Here is a 27322-nt window from a genome sequence, read left to right as displayed (position 1 = left end):
GTTTCTAAGTGTGCTTCCTGTTCTAAGCCAATGGAACATCTCTTTTCTCCTGAGACACAGGAGAGGCACCTCTGGGACATCCGTGAGGCTGGCCCTGCCCGGACTCCTGCGGCAGAGGCTTCCTGAACCCCAGGTGTAACTCCGGGCCATCCTTGTTTGGCGGGAGCCTTAGAACCATGGCTCCCTGCCCTGCGGAGGCTGTGTCCTCTGAGGCGGCAGGGGCTGTGCCTGCTGCCTCCTGTCTCGTCCAGCCTAGCACCTTGAACAGAGCCGTCTGTGCTAAGACAACGGGGGAGAAGCTCCACCAGGCACCCAGGCCTTGCGCCTCCGCAGCTCCAGGATAAACAGGAGCTGGGTGGGGCAGGAGGCCAAGCTAGCAGTAATCAGCGTGCCCAGGCCTGTATGCTCCCATTGGGTGAGGAGGAACGAAGGCCTGGAAACGTCTTCCGGAGCTGCCAGTGTTGGCTGGGGAGCTGGGATCAGGAGGGAGGGGCCGTGGCCCACCAGAAGGAAGCCTGTCAAGGCCCGAGGAGGCCTCCCTGGGGCCCCCACTCAGCCTCTATTTCCCAAAAACACAGAATCTTTTGCCCATCAAGGAAGAAATTTCCCATCCCCTCAGCCCTGTCCTGTGGCTTTTCCCTTGTTCCAGACACATCTCCCCTGGACCTAACCTCTCCACACACCTCCGACCCCCGAACGGGCCCCATGGACAGGAGGGCCTCCAGGGGTGGCTGCATCTGGGTACCCCTCCTGAGCCTCCTCAGGCCCACGGCGTAGCAGGCACAGGCCCCATCCCAGGCCCTGCAGGGGATCAGGGTACAGTTCACAGATAGGGATGAGAAAGGAACAAGGCAGGACAGAACGTGCAGAGGGCAACCAGGCCCAGGCCAGCCCCGTGCCCTTGCTTCCAGCCCAGGCAGGGCCTGGCCAGCCCTTCCCAGGGTCTACTGAATTCAGTGGCTACTCTGGTTACCAAGTAACTGGCACTGGAGCTCAGAGGCAAAGTCCGAGGGTTGTTTTTACTTTTTTTTTTTTTTTTGGCCGCTCCGTGTGGCACGTGGGTTCTTAGTTCGTGACCAAGGATCCAACCCGCGCTCCCTGCACTGGAAGCACAGAGTCTTAACCACTGGACCGCCAGGGAAGTCCCCAGGGGTTGTTTTTAACAGTGGGTCAGAACGTGTTAACCTGCCACGTCGGTCCTCTTCTGCAACCCCAGTGCTGGACAGGAAGTGCTAGAAGATTGCGCCTCTTTTTCAATCTGCATCTAGAGGGTCCTTCTAGGGTCCAGTGCTTCCCCTTGCAGGATCTTTCCACCTAGTCCTGGGCACCAGCCCTCGGATCTGCTCCCTGGGCCAAAGTGGCTGGAAGGCTAGGGCAGGGCAGACCCCCCATGACAGCCAGGCTCTGACTGTCTCTCCTTCCCATCACTCCTGCCCCACCCCACTCACGGCAGCCCTCTCTCCCAAAGTCCAAAGCACTCTGGGGTCCTCGAGCCTCACCCTTTCCCCGAAGGTCCTGGGAAGAAGTTGCCGTAAGAATGGCGATGACGTCTTAGAGGAAGCCTGAGCTGGGGGGGCTCATGAAGGCCGCGCCCTGCCTGTCCCACCTCCCAGGCCTTGGGACACACACATGTACCCTAGAAAGCCTCGCAGGACCCCTTGGGCCTTTGATCTTGGCGTCCCAGCCGCCCTGCCTGAGGCTGCTGCTCCCACTCACTCCTGGACTCCCGACTCAGGCCCCCAGTGCCGGCAGCTACCTGGGAAGGGCCAGCGGACCTCTCTGGCCAAACCTGCGTAAACAGCAGCCCCCTGCCCCGGACCCCGCCTTCGCCCCGCCCCGCCCCGCCCCTGAAACGCACACTCTTTCATCATGCCGATGTCCACACAGCGCTTGAGCCGGCAGGCCTGGCAGTGGCGGCGGTTGTCCTTGGTGATACGGCAGTCTCCATTGAAGGGACAGGTGAACAGCGCCTTCCGCTTCATGCTCCGTCTGCAGAGAGAGCACAGACCCTCCGCTGGGTCACCACCTCCCAGCGCCTCAGCCCTGCCTGCGGGAGAGCAGCCTACGGGGGCTGTTACCATGAGACCTGCTGGCCAGGCCCCGAGCTCCCTGTCTCACCAGGAGGATGGGGGCCCGCCCCAGCCCCTCGCCCCTGTCAGTGGCCACCCCTGCCCAGCCCTCGGACTTGCTGTGTTTGCCAGCGTGCCCTCCCCCACCTTCACTGCCTATTCTGTCCCGCGTCATTGCTTTTACCTACCTTCACAGTGCTCTGCTCCTCCCTCTCTTTTTTTACTACACAAGAAATATGCGTGAATTAGCCTAGTAAAAAAAGTTTTTGTAATACTGAATCTGCAGAGTAGCCCTTCACTGCCTTTAGTGCCATCCTGAGAGGCGATGATGCTGGCCTCGTCTCTCAGTCTTCTAGAGTCCAGAGTCCAGAGATTTGTGACTAGAGCACCCCGGCTCCAGGGACAGACGTGTGCACAGGTGCACAGGGAAGGGAGAAAGGGTGCAAAGCATAGCTGCAGACATTCAGACGATCTGCCCAGGAAGAGAAGCAGCCAGATGAGCAGGTGGGTGCCTTGAGGTCTGGCCTTGGCTTTCCGAAAGGCAGAGGAAGTTAAGAGTTCTGTAAGAATGGAAAACTACCAAAGGGCTCTTAGCTAAGAAGCTGGCATCCCCCAGTAGCCTATGTAAATTTGTGTGTGTGTGTGTGTGCGTGCGCGCGCGTGTACATGCACATACACACACACACACAAGCCCAAGGGCTCATTTTCCTAATTCTGGCTTTCTCCCCTGCTCCCAGCTACAGCACATGTGACTTTTATGAGGCTGCATAAAGGACACCTCCCCAGAGGCTTCTCAGCATCTGTCTCCTAGAGGTTCCTCTTACTCTCCGCAGCCCCAGCAAGGGGAGGCCCCACTTTTTTTGCCCCAGGACAGGTGCCAGGATTTAGCTGGGGAAAGATAGTGGCAGAATCACTTCCTCTGTGAACAGCAGCATCTTCCAAGGAGCTGTGGAGATGCCCAAGCCTTAGAAGCCAAGGCCCAGGCTCAACCTTTTCCCTCTCCTGGAGATGAGCGATCAATATCATCTTCTCCAGATGTCATATACTACTTATGTTTTTGGCGAAAAATGACTTATTATTCACATTCACTAGAACACAGACAGGGTTTAGGACAAACACGTTCATCAGTCAACACGGACAGATGGGGACCAAATGAACTTGACCCATGGGAGAGGGGAGAAGAGACTAGAGGAACAGGAAGTCACAGGTAGTCAGACTCTAAGACCCTTAGGGCACCCCTTATTTTATGGATGGGACCCCTGAGGTGAAGAGACTTACCATTGAGGCGATTTAGCAAAAAGTGAAGGCTCCCAAGTTGGGACCTTCGGAATGTGAGGGTCAGCTTTTCGTGTCCTGGACTGAACCTACTGTTTCATCCCCAGAAACTCAAGGAGCTCCATGAAGCTGGGCCCACAGGCAAATAGCTCCAGGCAGCTGGCCCTGAGCACAGCTCAAGGCAAAGGACATCCAGTGGTCTGGGAAGTGGCTGCTGTGGGCTTTGGACCTCAGCCCCGGTACCCTCCCATCACAGCCCTCATACCCAAGGGGCCACCAGCAGACGGGGCAATATGGGGGGTGGAGGAGCGCTGGCTATTCGGGTGGTTTAGCTCCCAGTCTAGCCCCACAGTGACTGCCCTGGGAGAGACTGTTCCCCAGGCTCTTGCCAATGGAGACAGAAAGCCTTTCTTCTTGTGCTTCCATACATTTACTGCAGCTTCCCAGAGGAACAGAAGATGGAAGCACCTTGGTTAGCCAGGAATGAGATACCGCCATCACCACAGGGCACATCTATATGTTCCAGGACATGAGACTGGCTTCCCTTTGCTCCTTTCTCTCTTTCCCACGTGGTTCTAGAGGCACCACCTGTTATCACAAATGCTGAGGCCCCAGAATGCCCACAACTCTCTAAACCTACTCGAGGACCAGAAGTTTCTAATTAGAGCAAACTCTCATTTCCTTTTTTTTTTTTTTTTAAACAACCAGGCATTTTGCCTGGGGGCTGAGCTGAGGGGCTGCTCTGTCCTCCCACCCACTGTCTCGTCTGGCTCAGAGGTCGCCCCGTTCATTCTTAGGGCCACAGGCGCCAAGAAAAACACACACCATGGCACCTCTAGACACATGGACCAAAGCCTCTCACAGCCCTGCACTGGGAGCTGAGAGCTTCCTGAGGGCCCAGGTGGGAGGCACCCAGCACCCTTTCGAGGCCCACCTCTCCTTCCTCAGGCTCTATGGCGCCTGCCTCTGACTCTCACCGGTGAGCACCTCCCCCAACTGCAAATTTGCTTGGAAAGAGATTTTGAAACTTCACCCTCTTTCTTTTCTCTTTCTCATGTTGTAAATCTGAAGCCTAACCCAAGCTTCCACACACACACAGGAGAGTTGGAGATAGCTGCTTAACCCACCTTTGCCTGACATCGGGAGTGGACCCCGAAGAGTCTGGGGTAGGAATCCAGAGCACGCGGAGCTGGGTAAAAGAAAATACTGGGGGAAGGGGACCAGGTCCTCATTTCAGCCTTATACTAGGAATATGAAGCCCAAGAGGACTGAGATGGAAAGAAGAGGAGGAGGAGGACCAAGACCATGACCAGGAGGGAGAGATGGAGAGAAAGGAGGAGGGAGAGAGGGAAGCAGAGAGTGGGGAGAGAGACAGAGGCAGAGACAGAGAGGGAAAGAAGGAAGGAGTGAAGGAAGGAAGGAAGGAAGGAAGGAAGGGAGGAAGGGAGGAAGGAAGGGGAAAGGAAAGGAAAGGAAAGGATAGGAAAGGAAAGGAAAGGAAAGGAAAGGAAAGGAAAGGAAAGGAAAGGAAAGGAAAAAGAAAAAAAGGAGGGAGGAAGGTAGAGAGGGAAGTAGGGTGGGAAGAAGAAAGATGTAACACTTTTCTACCGGCCAGGCACATGGTCTCACAGCAGGGCTCAGCCCTCAAGTAAGAATGCAGCCTGTGCTTTTCACCCTATGCCACACCTGTCCTGAAACCGCCCAACTGGGTACTGTCTCCACATTTTTTGAGCAAAGCAGAAAGCAGCCTGTAAACTTATGGAGCTCTAAATTTATTATTATGAAAACATACAGTAACCAGCTCTTCCCCAGATCCTCTACAGACAGAATCAGAGGCAAGGCGCTGGGTAGTGGCTGGGGAGGCAGAGGCCGCACGTCACGGAGAACAGCGCTGTGCTCTGGACAGTGGGGTCAGCATCTGAGGACGGCAGATCTCCCTCGCCAACTCCAGCAGGCAGACCCAGGCCCTCCCCGAAGCCCGGGTTCCGGAGCCAGCCTTTCCAGCGTGTCCCGCCCGGCATGGCTGTTTGCCGGGACACAGTTCCCCTGGGCTCAGAGGCCCCGTTCTTCCCTGTTCTTCTGCCTTCTGAGGGCACTTGCACGCATGTGGCTGTCATCCAGCCTCTGCCCACGAGCAGTCAGGGCAGCCAGACTGGTCAGCCCCAGTCCTGCGCTTTGTCCTGAAGATCCACGCCCTGGCCTGCCTTCCTCCCAGCTAATTGCCTGTGAGTTGGTTTGGTTTTGAGAAACAAGAGCCTCCCGTTTCCATGGGAGCCCATTTCCTCAGCAGCGCTCTGAGCCTGGACCCTGTCATCCTCTGGATGGTTGGCAATTATACCCCAGCTCAGGAAGGGGGGGGGGCAGGGGTGGTAGGGGTGGCGCAACCAGACCAAATATAGACGCAGTTTCTAGAAAGCCGGGGTGAGAGAGGACATTGACTGATTCTTGCGCCAGAGACCAATTCATCAAACGTGAGACAAGCAGCTCACAAAAGCATCGAGCGCCTGGGGCCAGGGTCTCGGGCCTGGGACAGAAGGGTCCTTTTTGAGTAGGCGACCCCTGCCAGCAGAGACACACCTGGTAAAACCCAAGACCGGGGCCAAGCACTAGCTCTGAGCTTTGTCGCCAGTGCCACTCTAGCGTCACAGACATCCCAGAGCTCGGTCTGGACGCAGGCACCCGATAAAGCTCCTGATGGGAAAGGCCTGTGTGGTCTGCGAGTGAGACACACAGGGCACATGTGTGTGCGGTGACACCAAGGGGTTCTCAGCAGGTGGGTTAAAAAAGAAAAACCAGCTTTAAGGGAAGGTAGGTTAACACTGGTAAAGAGCACAGGTCTCTTTTTTGGAGGTCAGTTTGGCAATACCAGCGCACCTTGTGATATCAAAGGTTCCATCGCACCACAATGAAGCCAGTATCGCAATACAGTGAGTCACACGAAGTTTTGGTTTCCCAGCGCATATAAAAGTTATGTTTTTACTATACTGTGATCTATTAGGTGTACAATAGCACTGCATCTATAAAAGCAATGTACACACCTTAATAAAAAACACTTTATCGCTAAAAACTGTTAATTAGCATCTGACAATGCACAATGCAAGGTTGCCATAAACCTTCAGTTTGTAAAAAGTACAATATCTGCAAAGTGCAATAAAGCAAAGCACAGTAAAACGAGGTCTGCCTGTATCTACCCATATATACAATGCACAGAGCCTTTCGCACAGTAAAGCCACTTCCAGGAATTCATCCCATGCGTAGACCAGTCTCACGTAGGGACCTGAGAACTGGGTCGAGAAGGAGACATTTTTCACTTATGTCCCCTTTTGAACTGTCTAAGTCTTTTTAAGAAACCATTCACAGGCATCACTTAACCATACCAAAAAACAAAAACAAAAAAACACCACCGCTTATAACTATTTAAAAATTTTAAATGAAACACAGACTTCGGTTAGATAGATCTGTTTGGGTTTAAACTCTAATGCTCAACCTTGGGCAAGTTACTTAATCTCCCCATGCCTCAGTTTCCACATCTGTAAAATGGAAACAAGCCTTCAGAGGGAATTGTTGTAAGGGTTAAATAAAGGAAGCAGGACCTGGTACAAAGTAAGCACCAAATAAAGGGAAGGGAGAGAAGCTGGTGAGGGGGGCCAGTGGGAGAGAGCGCTGAAGGGTGGCTGAAGAAAACAGCATGTAACATCCCACTGAGAATCCAAGACCTCGGAAGCAGATAGCAGGTCTTACACCTACCCTCAGCGTGACCGGTGCCGGGCTCTGCAGGCAGAGAGGGTCAAAACGTATTGTTGCTTCACATATTGTTGTTCCTGACGTCTAGACCCACAGTCCTTGTGTGAGTTACAGCGACCAATGTCCAGCTTCTGTGAGCATCAACCAGGTCCCACAGAGCCTTTGACTGACGTGAAGGTCTCTAGAGCTCCCTGGACCTGCCCTTCCTTTCTCATACCTGATATTTAACTCCTGTTTGGGGACCTTTTATCAGAGACCTTTGCTGACACATCACAGTCACACCTGTTCCAGGTTCCATCACAGAGAACAGGAAAGGACTATCTGTTCTCAGAAACTCAGACACTACAAAGGGACATTGATAATAGGTACCACTTCTTGGGAGCCTTCTCTGCCAGCACTTTACATATTCTCTCCAATGCCCTCGACAACCTACTAGGATAGATATTATCCCTATTTTACAGGTGGTACAAAAAGGCAATGGAAAGTTAAATAATTTGCTTAATGTCACACAGCTAAAAAGTGTGAAAGCTGAGATTAGAATCAAGATCTGTTTGGTTCCAATGCCTCTGGTATTCTTAAGTAACATGGTCCTTATCATTAATCTACCATATCTCAATCCAAGCTAAAGCAGCAGTCAGAAGTATGTCCCCCAAAGTCCAGGAGCAGGAAGCACGGGCTGTTTGAAGGACTCCTGTAGGACAGAGAAGCCCCTGGAATACAGGCAGGACCTGAGGTGGGCAGATTGGAAGCGGTGGGTAACAGCTGGCTGTGCTCTCCCCTGGCACCTCTACTGCCTTCGCACGGAGAGGATTCCCAGGGCGTTCCGAGAGGGAACTCACACCAGGGAGCCCTGAGGAGAGCGCTGGGTTCCCAAAGAAAACACTGACCAAAAAGAAACGTACGCTCTTCCTTGTGTCCACATGACTGCCTTTCTTGACGCCTCCAGGGGCGTTGCCTCTCCAAATGTTCTGGCCTCCTCCACCCAAGCTTCCGAACATCACTCTTGGCGGATCCGTAGAGGACCCCCCATTCTCTTCTGTTCACGTCCTCCAGCAGCTGTGGAAGGAGCCCAGCTGCCAAGCTGACCTGGACAGAGTTCTCTCCAGCAACACCGACCTCTCGGTGACTCATTTACTTGGGCCCACAGGGTGCCCCGAGCAGCCCCTCCCCCCCCCCCCATTTAAGTACTTTGAGTCGCTGGACACCTGCCCCATTGCTCTGCCTCCCTTTACATCACAGCTCCTGCGAATATCGTCTGGATGAAGTTTCTGAAAGCCAGAACATTCCTCATGTTCCTGGATCCTCCCCACCCTGCAACGCCCCATCTTTAACAAGGTGCCTGAGAACCTCGGGGCTTCCAAACAAGAAGGCATTTCTCCACACTGTCTTTGTCAGCTTGGCACTTGCTGCACGTGTCAGCCTCACGGTGTCCTGATGAGGAGGAAGGCGACAACATAGAGAGGCAAACGGTGACCTGTTTCTCAACGTTGCTTTCCAGGTCCACCTCTTAAACTTCACCATACTCTTCATTCTCTTCCTCAGAAGGGTCTTTCTGATTTTTCTTCTCTGTCCTTTACACCTTTCCCTTATATAAAAATCTGGACAAAGCCATTCATGATCAGAGATTTATCCACATTCACAGATCATCACCATGTGTATATACACATACATGCTTTGTACCAGGCCTACATCCTATAGGTCTTGCTTATGGTCTGGTTGTTAACATATTACTAAGACATATAACTATTTAGAAGACTGCCCATACCAACCTTTTATTCACACTTGAAATATCATGTTTCTCTGAGGATGTGCATGTATTCCAGAGGTGCAGGAAGCAGAAACAACATGAAATAGCTTGCAGGAGGCACTGGCCAGCAATAGTCTCTAATTCCTGACTGTAGATCAATAGAACACACCAACCCCCATAGTCACACTTGGTTATGAGCCTTGGACCTGCTGGAATGGCCACAACTAGCTTCTAGAGCAGTTTAGTTTGACTTAGAAGTCACTCAAACACTGAACTGTCAAATGGGCTTGTACATCAGGGCTTAGAAAAGAGCCAGCGACTCAACACTAAAGTAATACTCTTCCCTTGAGAACTGCTATTGTAGGGTTGAGTGAGCTGCTTGAGAGCAAGGACTTGTGTTATCTTTGTGTTCTCAGGGATGCGGTACCCGCACAGAGACGTACATCCCACTGACAGAGGCCTTTCTTCCAGGGATTAGGATTTCACAAACAGATATAAGTGACAATGGAATTCTTGAACAACTATTTGAAATAGACTAAAGCGGAAGAATAGCAAAGAGAATTTGGATAAAGAAAAGGAGGAGAAGTAGGTGGAGGGGGGAAGAAGAGGAGAAATTACATATAGACAGTCTATTCTCGTTATTCGCGGTGGTTATGCTCTATAAAGCCATCGTGAACACTGAATCAGCAGATACTGAACCACTGCTCCTAAGAGAATATGGGTTAGGTTCCTGTGAGCCTCCGATCATAACGTTTTCATCAATCCATCAGTACATAACTTTGTCTCATGTGTGTTATCTGTTTAAAGGCACCTCATTCAGGACTTCCCTGGTAGCACAGTGGTTGAGAATCCACCTGCCAATGCAGGGGACCCGGGTTTGAGCCCTGGTCCAGGAAGATCTTACACGTCACGGAGCAACTAAGCCCCTGCACCACAACTACTGAGCCTGAGCTCTAGAGGCCGTGAGCCACAACTACTGAGCCCGTGTGCCGCAACTACTGAAGCCCACGTGCCTAGAGCCTGCGTTCTGCAACAAGAGAAGCCACCGCGCCCACGCACCACAATGAAGAGTAGGCCCCCCACCCCCAGAAAAGAGTAGCCCCCACTCGCCGCAACTAGAGAAGGCCCGCATGCAGCAGTGAAGACCCAACACAGCCAAAAAAATGGATACATACATAAAGAATAAATAAATCTTTAAAAAAAAGGCACCTCATTCAATACATACAGTTGACTCATTAACACTGAACTCACAGCCAACAGCACGATAGCCCACGTCTTTTCTGTGTAAGACACCACGGTTGGGCGCCATCTCAAACAGTGAAATCACCATCAAAAGGCACAAAAATGCAAAAAGGGTGGCACTAAAGAGACCAAGAAAAGGAAACTTGTCTACAGTGTGAGAGCTGAAACAGAAGGCAGGATATCTTCCTCGGCCTCAGCTGGGAACGTGTGCGTCAGGAGACTTGAATTTTTCTCCACTCTGCACGTGTCCACAAATGACCATGAAAGTGCTGTGAGTGTTGATTTGGGGATTACAAGCAAATTTTACCAGGTGGTCAAATTTACAGATACAGACTCCACAAACAATGCGGATGCATGTGTGAGTGCGTTTGTGTGTGTATTTATACAACAAAATTCAAGCCAAACATCAGAGATGTTTTTGCAGCCTGGCGCAGTCATCAAGGCAGAGATAGTAAAGATATAAGGTAAACTGAGGACAGGGTAACAAGATAAGAGCAGCCTGCTGTCCAGAACGCCAGTCCTTGCAGGTGGGGGTTGTGGCCGTCAGTCAGCAGTAGAATGTAAGGTGTCTCAGAGAGAGGAGCCAAGGGTGGGTTACAGTAGCATAATGTGCCCACATGCAACAAGCCACACTGTTGGTCCGTGGTGCCGTGGATGTGCAAACCTGCTGTCCTGTCTCCCACACTCGGCCCTGGGCACGAGGGAGCCTGTCTTCCCTCCACCTGGATGTCTCACGGGCCTGTCCCAAGGATTCACAGCCTAGGGGTGTGTCTGAGGGCAGCAAGCCCAGGTGCACAGCGGTCGGAGTTACTCTAGTGAGGAACTGACCTCTCACATGTCATAATTGGACAAGCAACCACCTGAGAGTCCCATCTCCCAGAGCTGAACCCCAGGGGCGGGTGGCCTGGGAAGGGAGGGCATTTGGGGTTTCATGGGATTCATGGGCTCCATGAATCAACCAAACAGCACCGAGAGTTGTTAGAGATCTTCAGGTCGCAGACGAATGAGATATGATCTTTGTCTGGGTCCCCACGTTCCCCGCTCCTAGCCCAATGCTCGGATCATAGATGATCATTAAAATCTGCGAGGGAGTGCGTGAAACAAAAAACAAAAAGAGGGTGGAAAGACTCTTGCCTATTAGGCTAGAAGGACTTGTGTTTATTAGGATAGGGTTCCATGAAGGACATCAGCATTGAGCCATCAGGATCAAATAAATATTGATTTATATTGTGCTTTATGCTTTTCAAAGCACTTTTATGTACATTATCTTATTAATCCTCAGATTAATTCTATATACTAGAGGGGTCAGGTATTAATACACCCATGTGGTTCGTTGAGGTCATCGAAACATAGAGAAGTAAAGAGATTTGAGCAAAGACAGACGATTAATTAATGGCACGGCAGCACTAGAGCTCACACATTTCTGCCTGGATTTAAGACGGGAAGCAGGCCCTGATGCAAGCACCCAGACTCCTTCTCCACTTTCACTCTGAAGGCAGCTCCACCATTCCCAGGCCCTGGCAGCAAAGGGTCCAGGTAGCATCTGGGACGCAAGGCCTGGGCTCGGGAAGGCCCACCCTGCAGAAAGTGTGGGCTTCAGGCCAGAGGAACAAAAAACGTGGCAGCAGGACCCGGAGCCAGCGATGCTGCCGGTCTGGTTCCCCGAGCTGGGGAGCAGCTGCTGGGAAGCTGAGCAGGCAACCGGTGCCAGGCCAAGGAGGCAATTAGCTCCCACAGAAACCCCGGACCCAGCGATTGCTCAAGGCAATGAAACTCCAGGACTGCCGGTTCCCACAACAGAGGGCAGGTGAGTCGGGAGCCTGTCTTCACAGAGTCCAGCCGTTCCTGAGCTGGAGGGGAGCACCACACACATCCCCTGATTCACGCTGCCCTCAGTGCCAGTTCAGGGAAATAGGATTCCTTGTTCTGGACTTGATTTGCTCTTTCCTCTATGTGATGGAAAGCCCTACCATCATTAGCTTTATTCACCTCCAACAAGACTTATACAGACGCTCCTTCTTGGCCGTCTTCTTCCAGCCTTCTCTCTCTCCCTCTCCAAAATATGCCAAATGCTAATTTCTCATGGTTCCTATTTCCTCCTGCAATTCCTCCCTTCCCCATCCTTCCTCCTTGGCTCTGGATGGGAACGGCCTTTGTCTAGCCTTTCCAGTACTTTCCCATGCTGTTTGCATTGGCAATGCTGGGCTCACATAAGAAGAGGCTACTCATGGAGAAGCTGGCTCTGACCAAACAGGAGTACCTGGGCCTTCCTGAGCATTCTGGGGTCGGTTTTCTGACCCGGGGCAAGCAAGATGTGGATTCAGATCTGGGCACAGATCAGTATGGAGGTCCAGGGACTTCCCTCGTGGTCCAGTGGTTCAGACTCCGCCTTTCAATGCAGGGGATGTGGGTTCGATCCCTGGTCGGGGAACTAAGATCCCACATGCCACAGGGCCACTAAGCCCACACGCCACAACGAGAGAGAGAAACCCACATGCTACAAGGAAGATCGTCCATGCCACAACTAAGACTCAACACAGCCAAAAATAAATAAATAAATAAATATTAAAAAAAAAAAAAGTATGGATGTCCATCCAGGGATGTACTTTCCTTTGTTCCAGAGAATGATTTGATTTGGACTGGGGCTGGGGAGGTGGTGGGGGAACAAGTTCTGAGGCCAAGTTCTTGGGCCTCCCTGAGGCCACACCTGTGTCTTAGATTAGGAAGCCGTGATCATCAGCGCACAGGAGGTTTGCTGCAGGGTGACAGACGTGTGGGTTGGCGCCGGGGGATGTGGGTCAAGGGGTAATGGAAGCTGGCATGGGGACCTGCATTGCCACCTTAGGAAAGCAGTTTCTGAGAGGGTCAGAGGAGGAGCTGGAGCTGAGGGCTGGGGAGGAAAGAAGACAGCCTCACCCAGACCCTGTCCAAGGGCTTTGAGAGCTGGCGTGTTCCTGGGCCTGGTAAGGAAGGAGACATGGGAAACGCAGGAGCTCTTCATGGGAAATGCTGTTCCTCTCCTCCCCCTCGTCCTTGGGGAGGACTCACCTGAAGAAGCCTTTGCAGCCTTCGCAGGTCATGGCATTGAAATGGAAGCCGGTGGCTCGGTCTCCACACACCCCGCAGATTCGGGGGACATTCCGGTCGAAGTCGCCGGGCTCTGGTAGGGAGGTGTTGGCCGCCATCGCCTCCGTCACTGCAAGGACAGCAGGCAGGGATGAGGGATGCCAGGACCGGCTGGCAGCCCGTCCGCCGGGAGCTCAGCAAAGCTGGGCGGCTCCGGGGGCCCAGGCTGAGCAGGATTCTTTGGCGCCCTCCCCTCGCGGCTCTCGGTACCCAGCTCCCACTCCTGACACTCTGCTGGCCGTGAGCAGAAACGGGGCTGCCAACCCAGGTTGGCAAATCTGCGGGGGGCGCTGTGGTGCCGCTCACAGCGTGGCCTGGAGTCAAAGAGCCAGGGAGCAGGGGCTGCATCGGGCGCCTACGGGCTGGGCTACTTTGGGTGAGATGCTCAGCCTCTCTGCACCCTGCTGACCTCAGCTGAAGACTGTGTCATACTTCGCTGGCAGCAAGGAAGGAGTATGTGAACGAACACACGTGTGCCACTGGCCTCAACTCCACCCCAGCAGCGGACCTGCCGCAGGTCAGAGGCCTCTCTTGCCTCAGTGCCCCTTGCAAGAGGGAAGAGGGGCCCTCCAAGAGCCTCGCACGCAGAGGGAAACCCTCAGCCCCTCTTTCCTTGAGGGTGAGGGGAAGGGGAGAGATGACATGCCCCAATCAGACCCTGTCGTGCCAGTGCCAGCTCCTCGCAGCCCCGCAGCTCAGGACGGAACAGGTCTTGTGCCCCTGCTGTCCTGGGATCAAAGTCATCCAAGTCTTTCTCTCCCTCTCTTTTTTTCCAATATAAATTCAACACATTGTTCTGAATGTCCTTCTGAGTCATGCAACGAACTAATTTTGTTTTCAGAGATGGCTTTTATAAATAGACATTATCATCTAGAGATGGATTTCACGCTTGAAGAAACCGGGGAAGAGATAGAGGGAACAGAATATAAGAGCTTTGGGATCTCCTTCTTAGGAAGCAGCTGACAGGCTTCCCTTAGGCAAATCGGTACCTTGGCTTCACCTGCTGCCTCGGAGCCCGACTGCTGTCAGCTCGGAGCTGCTTCTGGGGTCCTCCCGCCTCCCTGAAAAGGTTTCAGACCCTGCTGCCTCCCAGTTTTATCTGAGTCCTCACAGGGGTCGTTACAGGTTTAAGTGCCTTGACTCCAGGGCAGGGGGGTCCCTCAGGACAGAAGAAGAACAAGGGCAAAAGCCAGTGGTGAGGGGACAAGCACTCTACTCCCTCCTACCCTGGTGCCACGTCCTCCACGGAGGTGGGAGAGGTAGCTTCTGGGGGCCCTTGGGAGGCTCCGAGCTTCTTTCCAATGACTAGGCCTTTGATCTAAGCCAAGGCACAGCAAAGCCCGGTGGGGTCTTATTTCATTCCATCATCATCTCACCCCAATGAGGCAAGTACTATTATTATTATTATTGTTATTTGGCACGCGGGACCCCAGTTACCCCACCAAGTATCGAACCAGTGTCCCCTGCAGTGGGAGCTGGGAATCCCAACCACTGGACCGCCAGGAAGTCCCGAGGCAAGTACTGTTATTGTCACTCATTTTACAAACGAGGCCCAGAGAAGCCCAAACACTGAGGTTCCCCAGCAACTATAATTACAAAATGCACAAAACAAATGCTTAATTTTTCAAAAAAATTTCACCAAGAGCATCAAGCCGAACAAAGGAAGTGGGACAGAGGAGGACAGGTATTGTCAGTCGTGAAGTGGTAGAAGGGTCCTGATCACAGACAGATGTAACAGGTCCCCTAACTTTCTCTTTCAGTTTTTCTTTTTCCGGGAACTTTAAAGTAATAATAGTGACCCTGTCACCCATCCCTACCACAGCTAGGTTGAAACTTGTTAAACTATAATGTTTATATATATACACCTGCACAGAGACAGAGAAAGAAACACTTGGAAAAAAAAAAAAAAGAACAAAGAGATGATGAACAGAAACTTTTGAGGGAGGAAGATTGGGGAGGGCATGCATGAGGCGTTAGCCACGTTCCATTTCTTTGAGTGGTAGGTATACGGTATCTTATTATTATTACTAAAACAACTATGTTCTGTGTTATATGCTCATCTGTATATATAAAACATCGCATAATTGTAAAACAATTAAAAATAAAAGAGAGAGTGCCTTTGGGTTTGAGAGCATTGTCCCTATAGGCCATATTAAGTCCAGGCTGACTCCAGGCTTCTGGAGCATCACACACATCCAAAGAGTGGGCAGGGATCCCAGAGGCCCAATACCGTTGTGGGGTAAGAGGAGAAACTGTCTAGGATGCTTGTGGCTTAACCCCAGGTCAGCGAAGATGTTGCAACTCCCAGTCATCGTGGTGTTGCTACAGAGTCTGTGTCATCCAGCAACCAAACATCCGGTGAATTTGGTGGGAAAAAGAGAAATTAAATGTGGGGGTGGAGGGAAATCAGTCAGATCAGTACAACAAGTATTCAGCATCACCTGGGCTCACTGGAGACGTGATGATGCAAGAGGGTTGGAACAACACGACACCACGGCCGGGCAGCTGTGCCTTCCTGCAACGGGGTGATGGCTCGAAGGCTCCCGGCCCAGGGGTGGCGCCCCAGGCACCGGGTTAGGCCCGACAGAAGGCTGGACCCGGCAGCCAGAGGCCCACAGTGAACAGGACAATTTCAGGTGAACTGAGAGGCAACTCAGCCCTGCTTGGGGTTATGCGCTGCTACCAAGAAAAGCCAGGACCCAGGACCAGAGTCCAGAGGTGGAGAAGAGGCCCAGGCAACTGTGGCCTGAGAGCTGGCAGTGCCAGCAATGACAGGCAGAGACTGCGGAGGGCAGGAGAGAGACAGAAGGTGGGAGCTGAATAGGAAACATCGCCATGCTGGATGGCCCCCTGGGGTCTTGGCCTAGACATCTGTAAGCCCCTCCTTCAGAGCCCCCACCCCGATCGGCCTGGCTCCGGGTCTCAGCCGAGGGCTGCTTTCGACTCTGCGGACAGAAGACTGGACCGACCCACGTGTGCCAAGGGCAAGGGACTATCTCTTCCTCCCCCTGCCCACTGCCTTTCTGTGCCCAGCCTCCCCCTCCGTGCCCCCTCCTCTGCCCTCGCCCCCAGAAAATGGAAAGCCAGGAGGTTGTGGCTGAAGAGGAAACACCTACCTGAATGAGCAGGGGGGCCAGGAAGTTGAGCCCAGGGGTGCCCTTCTGTGAGGGCTCACCGATGCTTCCAACCAAAAGGACTCTGAAATGCAAAAGGGGAAACACTTTATCTACAGCTCAGAGCTGCCCTCACGGCTAGACAGCCCATCAAGCAGGATGAGAGGCTCTTTCCAGGGACTTTAGTCCAGGAACTGAATACTTGAGGGAGCTGATTTGTGGAGGGCAGACATGCCATGTCATTACTGGCAGGGCTGAAGGGGTAGGAGCCCAGCCGGCAGCAAGGAACAGCCCTCCCGCAGGCTGGCACAGCAGGAGTGGGAGACGGCATCCGGCACGTGCGCAAATGGAAACAGCCTTCCTGCTGCAGAGGGCAGTGGGAGGGAGGAAGGGCTTCTTCCAAGGGAGCTGCACTGCTCCCAACGCCCCCACCCCCAGGTTCTAGGGACGCTCGGAGAAGCAGAGCCAGAGGGTGGCCTGGCAGGCTGCTGAGGGCGGGAAGGAGACCGGCGCCCCGGGTGACGCAGAGGCACCTCGGGAGCTGGGGACAGTGCAGGTTCGGCCTGGCCTCTTGGGATGTCTTCAAAGACAGGTGTCTGGGATCTGCCGTCAGTGGAGACTGGGTGTAGGCGGAGCAGGTGCTGCAGGGGTTAAATACAGCAACGCACTGCTTTCAAACAGGATGTTTTCTGCCACTTTTAGCTCTTTCCCAGACATGCTCAACACCCCCGGCCTCGGCGAAGGCTGAAGGTGGGCTGACTCTAGTGTCCAGACTCTGGGTCTTAGTGGTGTGAGGGGTCACCAAGGTGAGGCTGGTGGAATTTCACCCTTCCCAGTTCCACCCACACCCAGCACTACTTGTGCACTCTGACAGACAGGCAGACACACACACACACACACACACACACACACACACACACACACACACTTCCTCCCTTTGCTGACGCCAACAGGAGGCGGCTGGGGAGATAACAGATATGCAAGTGGCTGACGCTGGCAACGGCCTTTAAGGCAAACCCCAGATGGGACGGTTCAGACCCTCAGCTTTTGTTTCTCTGCCTCCTGGTGGCCCAACTACGTAGGGAAGGGGAGGCCCCAAGGGGCATCCAAGCCCTGGGCCCAGTCCTAGGACCGCCAGCCCACTGACCCATCTGTCACTCCCTCAGGCACTTCCCACCCCCAAGGAACACCTGAGGACAGTGTCAGTGGACCCTACTGAGATAATGTGAACGGGGCTGGCCCACTCCCAAGGACCAGGGCGGGAGGAGGGGTACCTGCAGGGGACAGACACGTTGCCACCTGCCCTAAGCCAGGCTCTCCTCTGCTCCCTCTGCCCTAAGTCCAAGGCCCCCCTGCCAACCAGGCTCTTCTGGATTCTACCCCACAGCCTTAGCAATTTCCCCGACTCCCTGCTTGCTCCTCTGGAAGGCTGAGGTGAGGGCCAGAAGGACCACTGCTTTCCTGACCTCAGCCCCTAAGATACTCAGAAGTCAGACCTGAGATCCAGGTAGCCCACCATCCCTGAGAAAGAGAAAGTGTATGAGTATCTATGTTGTGCCAACCTGCTAAGCTCCCCATCTGGAATCTCATGTAACCTCCTAACAGTCTTGTGAGATGAGGAGCAGTCCCATTTTACAGATGGCAAAACCAAACTCCAGGTAGGGCACTTTGAGAGACTTGCCCAGGGTCCCGTAACCAGGCCAGTGGTGGTGCCAGGGACCAAACGAGGACAGGCTGCCTGCAATGGCCAAAGGCTGCCCTTGCTTCCTGCCCACTCTTCCCATCCCAGCACAGGCGCTAATACTCATGCAGGGCTCTGCTCCAAGTTCCTCCTGTACACTCACTCATTTAATCCTCACAACAACCTCGCAGGCAGGTACTGTTATTATCCCTATTTTAGGCATGGGGAAACTGAGGCACAGAGAAGACGATTGCCTTTGGAGCCCAGATTTGAACCGAGGCAGCTGAGCCTTGAGTCTACGCTCTGCTGCCTTTCCTAAGGGAGATATCTCAGTCTTACCTTCACCCCTAAGCCCTCGACGCCCTTCACTTCCACTAAACCAGGGAGGAACAGACACGATGATCCCCAGGTCATGACAGAAGAATGTCCTGGCACTTTTTCTTCCAAGGCTCCCAAGTCAGCCATGATCTTTCTTCTGCCAGCCAAACCCTCTTATCTGGGAAAGCCCCATTCAAAAGATGGGCCTCTCCTCCCCATGAAACTTTGCACTACTTTTGGAAAAGACTGTCCTAGATTTAGCCTGTAGGTCCAAATGCATGGAAAATGGGGCAAAGACACAGGGCAAAAAAAAGGCCAAGTGGAAAAATAAAACAGCCTAATACTATCCGCTTTGCCACATCATAAAACCCCCACCCCCAATTCATGTTCTGAGTATAAGAACATCCCACCGCCTTTGCTGGGGCTGTCCCCAGAGCCACCCCCTCCTGACCCTGCTTTAGAAATACCCAAACACCTAGTACTGAGCCTCAGAGATGCAGAGGGGGCGTAGCTTAGCTCTGCAGAAAGCCCCTGGCTTCCATTCCTCCAGTGTCTGCATCCCACATCAAAACCCCTGCCTGAGCCTGACCCCAGGCCTGACCTTGCTTTAGCAAGAAATGAGGAGATAATATGCTTCCTTCCAGTCATCGAAGCCACAACCACTGATTCTCCCACACGTCTGCCCGTCAGCTCATACAGCAGACACCCCAACTTCCAGTGGATTCTGCTGAATGGGCATCCCTGGGCAGAGTCTCACCAGGGACAGCCTTGTAGGGTGGGGGCTGAGGGTGTCCTGGGCAGAGCCCTAGCAAGACAAGGATCAAAGTGCTGCTGGGCTCAGTTTAACTCTAGTGCATCACTGGACCCTCTTTGGAGTCCTGAGGGCAGTAAAGCTGTGACTCTAGGAGGACCAAGCGGCGGACAGAGGTCTGACTTCTGAGGTCTTTTCCAGCTCTGAAAGTGTGCAACTCCAAGGCCGAATTCCCACCATGATGAGACCTTGAGACCATTCAGGAAGTGAAATTCCCTCACTGAGCTTTCTCCCCAATCCTCCCAGTAACAGGTGAAGACCACTCACCCGTAGATGCTAAGGCCCAGGAAGGGCAGGAGTGATGTGGCCCCTTTGGGTCCTGAGGAGACTGGGAGCCCAAGAGAGGGGCCACCCTCAGCAGGGTTGGGACTGGACTGGTCAAAACAGGCTTTCTACTTGTTGACATTAGCTTAAAGCTCCCTCTTCTTCTAGAAAGAAATGAAAAGCTAAGTGATTTCCCAGCAGAGGGGGAGAAAATTCCTCTTCTCCCTAAAAGCGGCGCATATGGAGTGAACCACACGTTGGGCTCTCTCTGGGGCGGGTGGGCCTGTGCACACGCCAGCCACCACTGCACGTGGGCTTAGGCGTGCACACCCTTTTCTGGCTGTTTTCACTTCATCATCCCTGCAACTGTGCCCACAGAGTGCTGAACGCTGTGTGACCTACCCAACTTGTTACTTGCTGTCTCTTTACTCTAGTATAACCTAGGTACAGCAGTATCACGACCAGGTGAGGTGACGCCTTGTCTTCCTTCTTCCCCATCCCCAACAAATGCACACATTCTTTCCCCAGAACAGTCTCAGCATTACCTCCCAGAAGAAGCTGAGGGGGAATAGAGCGGAAAGAAGGGCAAGGAAAGAGGATCGTGTGTTATAGGGTGAGAACGTGGCCCCATTCTTGCCGCCTCCACTGTCTCCCCAGTTCCAGCACACACACACACACTCACATTTTAAATATGGGTGAGAACATTCAGAAATTATTTTCTGGGGACTACCATTTCCAAAGTAAAAACCCAGTGGATACCAGTCGTCTCAGAATATCTCAAGATTGGAAGGAAACGTAACACGACGTAGTTCAACCATCTTAAATCCCTTCTGTAATATTCTAGCCACTTTTCTAACCTGTACTTACATACCTTTTCTGTTGGAGAACTATCTCCCACAGCAATGCACACTCTCTGGATGGCTCTATGCTTAGAAAATTCTTCATTATGCACAGATGAAATAGCCCCTACGGTTTTCAACCACTGGTCCTAGACCAGCTCTTTGCAGTCATCTAAGATGAATCTACTAGGCCACTCTCACAGGGTCTCTGGAGGACGGGTCAGCACGGGGCACCACCATGCACACGAGAAAAAGAAACCCATTCCTCATCTGCTGGAACATTGTCACACAAAAAATAGAAAAAACTCTACAAAGTTTATGATGCAAGTGAGGTTTCAGGGGAGAAGCAGAGGAAGCTAGCCTGGCTCTATTTAATTTTGATTTAGACCTCATAAATGTCCCGCATCTGAGCATGATTCCCACAAGGGCCGTGAATAAGGTGATGAGTGCAGACAGGGTCTGCCTCCTTGGTTTCACCAGGAGAGAAGTTTCCAGACCAAGGAAAGAGCCCTGTGGGACAGTGTGCGTAGCTGCGTAAGCTCTGGCAAGCCAGCCTGCCGCCTCTGTCTCAGGCTCACATGGTTCCCAGGGGAGGCTGGCCCCCAGCACTGCAGCTTAGGAACACGCTTGAGGTGGACCAAACTGTGTAACAACTGACTGAAGGATGGGAAATTGAATGGCTGATGACCCAGCAGTTTTGGGAATAACTTTGCCCCTGAAGGTGCTTCTTCATTAACTTTTTGGGGAATATACCTCACCTTTGAGAATCTGATAGAGGTCATGAACTGACACCCCATACCGTGTCAAGGGTTAGCAGGTCACTCCACAGAAACCACGCTACAGACACTCACTCTACCGGCCATTCATCAAGACTCTCTCTTGGCAGACTGTCCTGTCCCTCTTGGGAGCACGGGCAGCTTGCTGGAGCTGAGCAGAACCCAGAGACAGGAACCCACGAGGCTCTAGGCAGTGGGATGGGAGGTATGTAGTTTACTTAGACGTATTTCCACTTCTTATCAACAACAACTATTCCTGCAAGCTGCTTTTTTTTCCAGTGGAAACTCAGCCCTCAGCTTTGTCAACAAGATTTCTTGGGTTGATTGCTGCTCTCCAGGTAACAGGCGGGCCGTGCCCTGTCACTGCTGGGAAGCGTGGGCAGCGACAGCGGCCAGTGAAGCATAGGGAACAGGCTCGATCGTAGCTGCCGCCCAATCTCTCTGGTTTCACAGCAGGAGAAACCGAGACCACCAGAGAGGACGTGAGTCGTGGAAGGCCACACACGGAGGAAGAAGGCTTCTCTACCCCTACCCTGGCCAGGTCCCAAGACCTCTCACCTCCAGCCCGAGCAGCTTCCTGGGGAAACAGAGTGAGATGGAGAGCAATGGGCCACGGAAGGGGCGTGAGTGTCATTCTTTGGAGAGGAGAGTTGTGGAGAGGCCACGGAGGAGGCCCTGATGTAGACTGCAGCAAGACCACCCAACACGGACGCCATCCTTACAAGCAATACAGAAAAACAAAGAGTTGGGTGAGGGGTACCCACTCGCTCTTGCCTGACCATCTCGGCCCCCAGCTCTGGCTTCTCGCCTGAAGAAATAGTTGAGGACTCAGGACAGTCAGGGACGATTTTACAGGGAAGCGGGATACAGCTGGCCTGGGTGTATCTCCCTCCCCTGGGTGGCTTTCCTGGGATACTAGGGTGGGAGTACTTCCCTGCGGCATCTGCCACAGATGGAAGTTGATGGGACAAGGAGGCTCTTTGTTCAGTGACTTGGAGACCAAGGAATAGAAACTGAGGCAGCCCAAAGGGACAGCACCAAGAGCACAGGAAGAGCGGGTCTAGCCTTCTTCTGGGGACACCCGAACCCCTAGCATTGCTGATGCAACTGATGACTAAATGGGATTTTCCTTGATTTTCTTTAAAAAAAAAAAAAAAAAAAGCCCCAGGATAAGAGGAAAGAGCTGCTTCTTTTTCCCAAGTGATTCCCAAGGCCACTTTGTAGTGCCCCATGACCCTCTACCCAGCTTAAGCATTTTTCTTACGGCTAATCCCCAGCCCAAGTTCACGTAGGCCCAAGTTTACCTATGCCCGAGCAGACGGTTTTGAGGTCTATCCCCTCCAGTCCACCCCTGGCCAGCCTTCTCTTCCTCATTTTCCTTCTGGGATCAATGTGATCTTTGAATCACTCAGATTCTCCCTGCACCGTGGGAAAGATAGCACCCAAGTCCCAGGTCCTGCCAGCTGCAAGCAAGACATGCAGGATCCTTGCTCACCTCCACAACCACCGTGGCCAGCCTGACACCTCGGCTACCCGACTACTGTCCAGCTCCCCCCAGAGCCCATCCCTGTATCCTCGTCTACAAATAGGGACATGGTAGCGCTTGGGGACTGAGACCTCTGTGTAGCACTCAGCACGGGGCCCGGCACACTGTAGCTGTATTTTTTATTATTTTATCTTTTTTATGTTTTTCACACTGTAGCCTTATATGTGTGCTTTCATTTTAGTGTGGTTACCGTTGTCAGTACCATCATCGGAGAGTTCAGGGCCCGGAGAGGTGCCACGGAGGCCAGGAAGCCTGCTCTCCATCCCGAATGCTCCACCCCAAACAAACAATGCCCAGAAAGCCTCATCTCTGCAGAACTGCGGAGAAAACTGACTACCCCACCCCCTGGCTGTGGCTCCCAAAACTCTGGCTGCGAGGGGTGGGGAGAATGGATTGTTCTAATCTCTCCCCGACAAGAAGAGGAGCTGAGCTACACATCTGGACTCTTCCTCCACAAGGAAGATGAGGCCATGGCTCCCAGGTGCCACCGATTACTGACTGCTTCTGCTCCTCACCCGTCCTTTCTCTCTCTCACCCCGTGAGTCTCTCTGCTACCTCCTCCGTCATCCAGGGCTTCTCATACATCTGTTCTCCCCGTGGTGGGAGCCTGCTCTGCAGCCCCGTGGGGCCCCCTGTCGGTCACCAGGGCAGCGGCACTTCCTCGCCCCACGCCGGCCCACCACTGCAGGAAGCGGAAGGCAGCGATGGGAAAGGCTGGCAGAGGCCAGGGGGCTGGAGCCGGGGGTTGGCAGTAAGGGTTGCAGCTACCCCGGCAGCAGGATGGCTCTGCTGTGGCCCCTAAGCGAGGCACTGGGCTGGCTCTGGCTCAGCGGGCCTGGACTCCTCACTGCCCCCGGCTCTTGGCAGCCCTGGAAAGCCATTCACTTATCCTAGGATAGATTCTGAGGCCTGGGTCAGAATCCATGAGGGATCCCAGGGTCCTCTGAGATGGGTAGGGCTGGGGTAACGCGCGCGCGCGCAGCTCCAGTTCCATAAGGGGCTGGTTTACCGAAAGCCACCCTGTCTCTCTTCTGCGTCATTAGTAAGGAGGTAAACACTTCTCCTGTGTTCATGAAGCGTCTCAGGAAGAGGCCAAGTGGGGAGGTTCCATTTCTTTTAGACGGCAGCAGCAGACACCCCCAAGCTTCTCCTCAGTTCCTATGTAGAATGATTTGCCCAACAGAGCTTTTCCAGAGCTTCTGTTTGGTCAGAATTCCAGCCACTCTGCTGTGTAGATTTCTTCTTGGGGACCCTACTGGAGGGCCCAGGAGGCCACAGCACTTCTTCTTGGCCTCACACTGTGGTGGGTATTGGTTCTGGCCTCTGATGCCTTATCTCTGATGGTGACCCCTGCCTGGTTTTAAGCACCGACCACGTGGCCAGCCATATACTAGGAACCAGAGACACCATGGTGAGCTGCAGAGACCCGGCCCGCGTGAAGCTTACAGTCTGCTGAGGGAGACAAACAGGAATCTCCAACTCAGATCCGTGCTGTGATACAGGTAAGCACAGGTGTGAAAGGAGCACGTGGGAGAGCACCTGGCCTGGTCTCGGAGAGGGAGAGAAGGCTCTTTAGAGGACGTCACTTCTCTGCCTGTCAACTGAGACAGGAAGGACCATAGTTTAACACGACAGGGGTGAGAAGGGTAAAGAGGGGTCCGGGCAGGTGATACCACATGAGCAAAGGCGATGAGGCAACAGGGAAAGAGTACGTTAGAGGCAGAGAAACTAGTTCTGCATAGCTGGAGAGAGAGAGGGGCCACCAGGAAGAAATAAACCAACCGCACTCATTTCAGTTGGAAGTAAATCCCATTCTTTCCTCTACCGAATACTTCTTCTAGTAAACCCACTGAGTCCTGAATACCAGGAATTTTTAATGATGGCAATGATATTTTGTAACCAAAGACTCTCAGACTCCATTCAGATTTCCATTCCAGCCTGAATCGACCTTGAGCTCTGGGAAGGAAGTAAAAACGAGCCTCCTTCCCGATGGCTCATGGAGAAAGGGCCCCTCAGGTCAGCAGGCAGCGGGCCTCTTCTGCCGCACTGGTGCACACCCCTTGTTCTCCTGTGGTGGGGATGCTCTACCCTGGGAAGAAGACCATCAGTAATTGAGCTGGAAGGGAGGGACAGAGGAGAGAATTCTGGAAAATCCAGCCCAGCTAAATAGAAAAATGTACTTTTTGTAAGACGAAACCCAAAGAAAGAACAAAAGGTTCAACAAGGGCGGACGGCAATTGTGAACAATTCAGCAGCACATCGCCAGTCAATCCTTATTTAATGCATCCATCTGTCCAGGGTGGCCAGAGTTGGTTGCCGGGCACAGGGAGAGCTGACTTACCACACAGCCAGCTGGTCCCCAGACCTGCCTCCACCAGCCCTCTTGGCTCACTCCTCTCTCCCAGTCGACAAGGTCACTTCCTTGTTGCCAGGAATCCCTCTAAGGACATCACACACACACACACACACACACAATGGTCACAAACAAATTGCACCATGGACACGTGTGGGAAATCCCCTGCACATGCGGGCACATGCCAGCCCACACCCTGAGTCCAGGTGTCCAAGCTCACTGCTGGCCGATAACATGACACAAACCCAACCTTCCCTTAGAGTTATTATTGAAGAGAACCCACTCCTTTCAATGTTTCAGGGAAAACCACTGGAGGATTCTTCCCTGCGGCCACAACCTGGTAGGAAATAGCAGCCTTTGTCCTACCCCATGAATGCTCTCCAAACTACAACCCCCTCCTCCAACTCTACCCACTGGCCATCTTCCTCTTCCTTGTTTTCCTTTGGTACCCAGAGGCAAAGATGGAACAGATTCGTTGCACAGAGTGGCATTCAGTGCTGCCTCAGGTCACTGGAGGAGCTGAGCCCAGATCTCCAGAGTAACAATCTCTTTCCTTCCTTGGCAGTCAGCTGTCTGCAGCCCCCCAGCTGCCCACCTGGGCCTCCACACCGGGTAACAGAATCTGCACCCACTTCACTCAACACTCCTTCGGGCAGAGGCAAACATCGCTGGAGAAGGAACCTGATGGACCAGCTCAGGGCCTGCACTCAGTGAAAGGAGCTGTGAGTGAAACTGCATTCCAGCTGGCTGGGCAGGCTGCACGACGTCAGCTGGAGTGGCCACGAGTTGGGTAGCCCGATGGCAGCGTTCTTGGGAAGAAGGCCAGTGCTCGTGGCCATCATGGCCCCTGGGGGCGGGGGGAGAGGGGGTGCCCCTCTACCCACCACTTCTCCTTTGCTCCCCCACCCTTCACTCTTCCCAGAGCTCCCCCTGACCTGAAAAACAATTCTGCAACCAGGCTCTTGAGTAGCCTGGGATTGAAGTTTAACAGAGACAAAACTCATTCTCTCGAGTGAGCTATTTTCTGCCCAACTCGGGGAACAATAGCTCAGGGTGACAGGCAGTGAGGGCGGGCACGAGAAGAGGCTGGCCCTGCGCCACCCACTGGTTTAGGACCTTCCCCGTGCCCATGCCACACGTCCCCTGGAGTGGGAGTTTCGGGGAGGTGGAGACCAGACTCTGGTCGTCCCACCTACCCCCCCCACCTGTGGACGTCAGGTGAGGAGTGAGGGTGGCAGGTAAAGAAAGGCCTGGGGGAGCCAAGGGCTCCCTGAACACCAGCTTTCAATCCTCCATGGCTGCTGCTCTCTTATGGAATGGAAGGAAAAGAATTAAACACTGCTAGTGTACCAAGCCTCAAAAAGGGGATTCTAGGGACTTCCTGGATGGTCCAGTGGTTAAGAGTCTGCCTTCCAATACAGAGGATGCAGCTTCGATCCTTGGTCAGGGAACTAAGATCCCACATGCCACAGGGCAACTAAGCCCGCATGCCACAACTACTGAGGCTGCGTGCACCCTGGAGCCCATGCACCACAACTATAGTGAAGCCCATCCACCTCAATGAAGAGCCTGCAACAAAGAGCCCGCACACTGCAGAGACGGATCCCATGTGCTGCAGCTGAGACCTGATACAGCCAAATAAATAAATAAACGAACACTTAAAAAGGGGGGGGGATTCTATACCCATCCCTATCTCATAGGATTGTTGTATCAGATGAGATTAAAAAATTGTGTTATAAAAGTTGTTATACTCCATACCAATGTTAGTTATTAGTTTACAATTATTCTCCAAGTATTTAAGAGGGAGAAGAGACCTATGCTCAGGTATAAGCAGGAAGGCTGTGAGAAAACATTCTGAGTATAACACGGAGCGTGATCCCCTCTCTGGCAGCAGGAGGTCCTTGCAGCAGCCTGGGGGAGCCCACAGTGCAGGAGGGTTTCCGATTTGCATGATTTGCTTCATTCATTTGCTTCATTCATCACCTACTGAGCCCAACACAAAAATGCCACTTTTTTTTTTTTCTTCTCTAGAGATCCTTTCTTTGACTATTAGTTTCCTCCTGGTTTCTCTACACCAAACTTTCCTTCTAATATCTATAGGGAAATATCCAACTGGGAAGACAGAGTAGGGGAGGAAGGAGGGAGGGAGGAAGGAGGGAGGGAGAGAGAAAGAGAAGGAGGGAGGGAGAGAGAAAGATAAGGAGGAAAGGGGAGGATTCACTCAAGGCATATCAGACTGAAAGATTTCATTGTAACCCTCCAGAAAGAAACACTCTGCATTGTGAAGCATTACCATGTGCTGGGATACCCACGTGAGGGGTACCCACGGAGAGGAATCATTCTTGCCTTTAGTAAGGAATTCTGTATACGCTAGGGATTTCCTGGTCCCTCTCTAGGTGACAGTCATCCGTTAAAAGA

General features: G+C 52.9%; 1 protein-coding gene across 6 annotated transcripts in view; it reads right to left on the bottom strand.

The window, feature by feature from the left end:
* The window catches only part of VDR (vitamin D receptor), a 57294-nt gene that overhangs the window by 19836 nt on the left and 10136 nt on the right, over positions 1 to 27322 (bottom strand). For 3 of the 6 annotated variants that reach the window (XM_057702961.1, XM_057702963.1, XM_057702965.1), the window contains 3 exons: positions 16320 to 16401; positions 13126 to 13273; positions 1859 to 1989 (listed from right to left, as the gene is read on the bottom strand). In XM_057702961.1, coding sequence (XP_057558944.1) covers positions 1859 to 1989; positions 13126 to 13262 — 268 coding nt within the window. In that variant the 5' untranslated portion in view covers positions 13263 to 13273; positions 16320 to 16401. Of the gene's footprint in view, positions 1 to 1858; positions 1990 to 13125; positions 13274 to 16319; positions 16402 to 16849; positions 16958 to 21563; positions 21583 to 27322 lie in introns of those variants that run through there. The other 3 variants (XM_057702962.1, XM_057702964.1, XM_057702967.1) reach the window with 2 other exon arrangements.

Source organism: Hippopotamus amphibius, chromosome 12, assembly GCF_030028045.1.
Source record: "Hippopotamus amphibius kiboko isolate mHipAmp2 chromosome 12, mHipAmp2.hap2, whole genome shotgun sequence".
In the NCBI taxonomy this organism is placed as follows: Eukaryota; Metazoa; Chordata; class Mammalia; order Artiodactyla; family Hippopotamidae; genus Hippopotamus; species Hippopotamus amphibius.
Note: the sequence above shows the minus strand (reverse complement) of the source record. Positions and strands in the feature narration are given on the sequence as shown.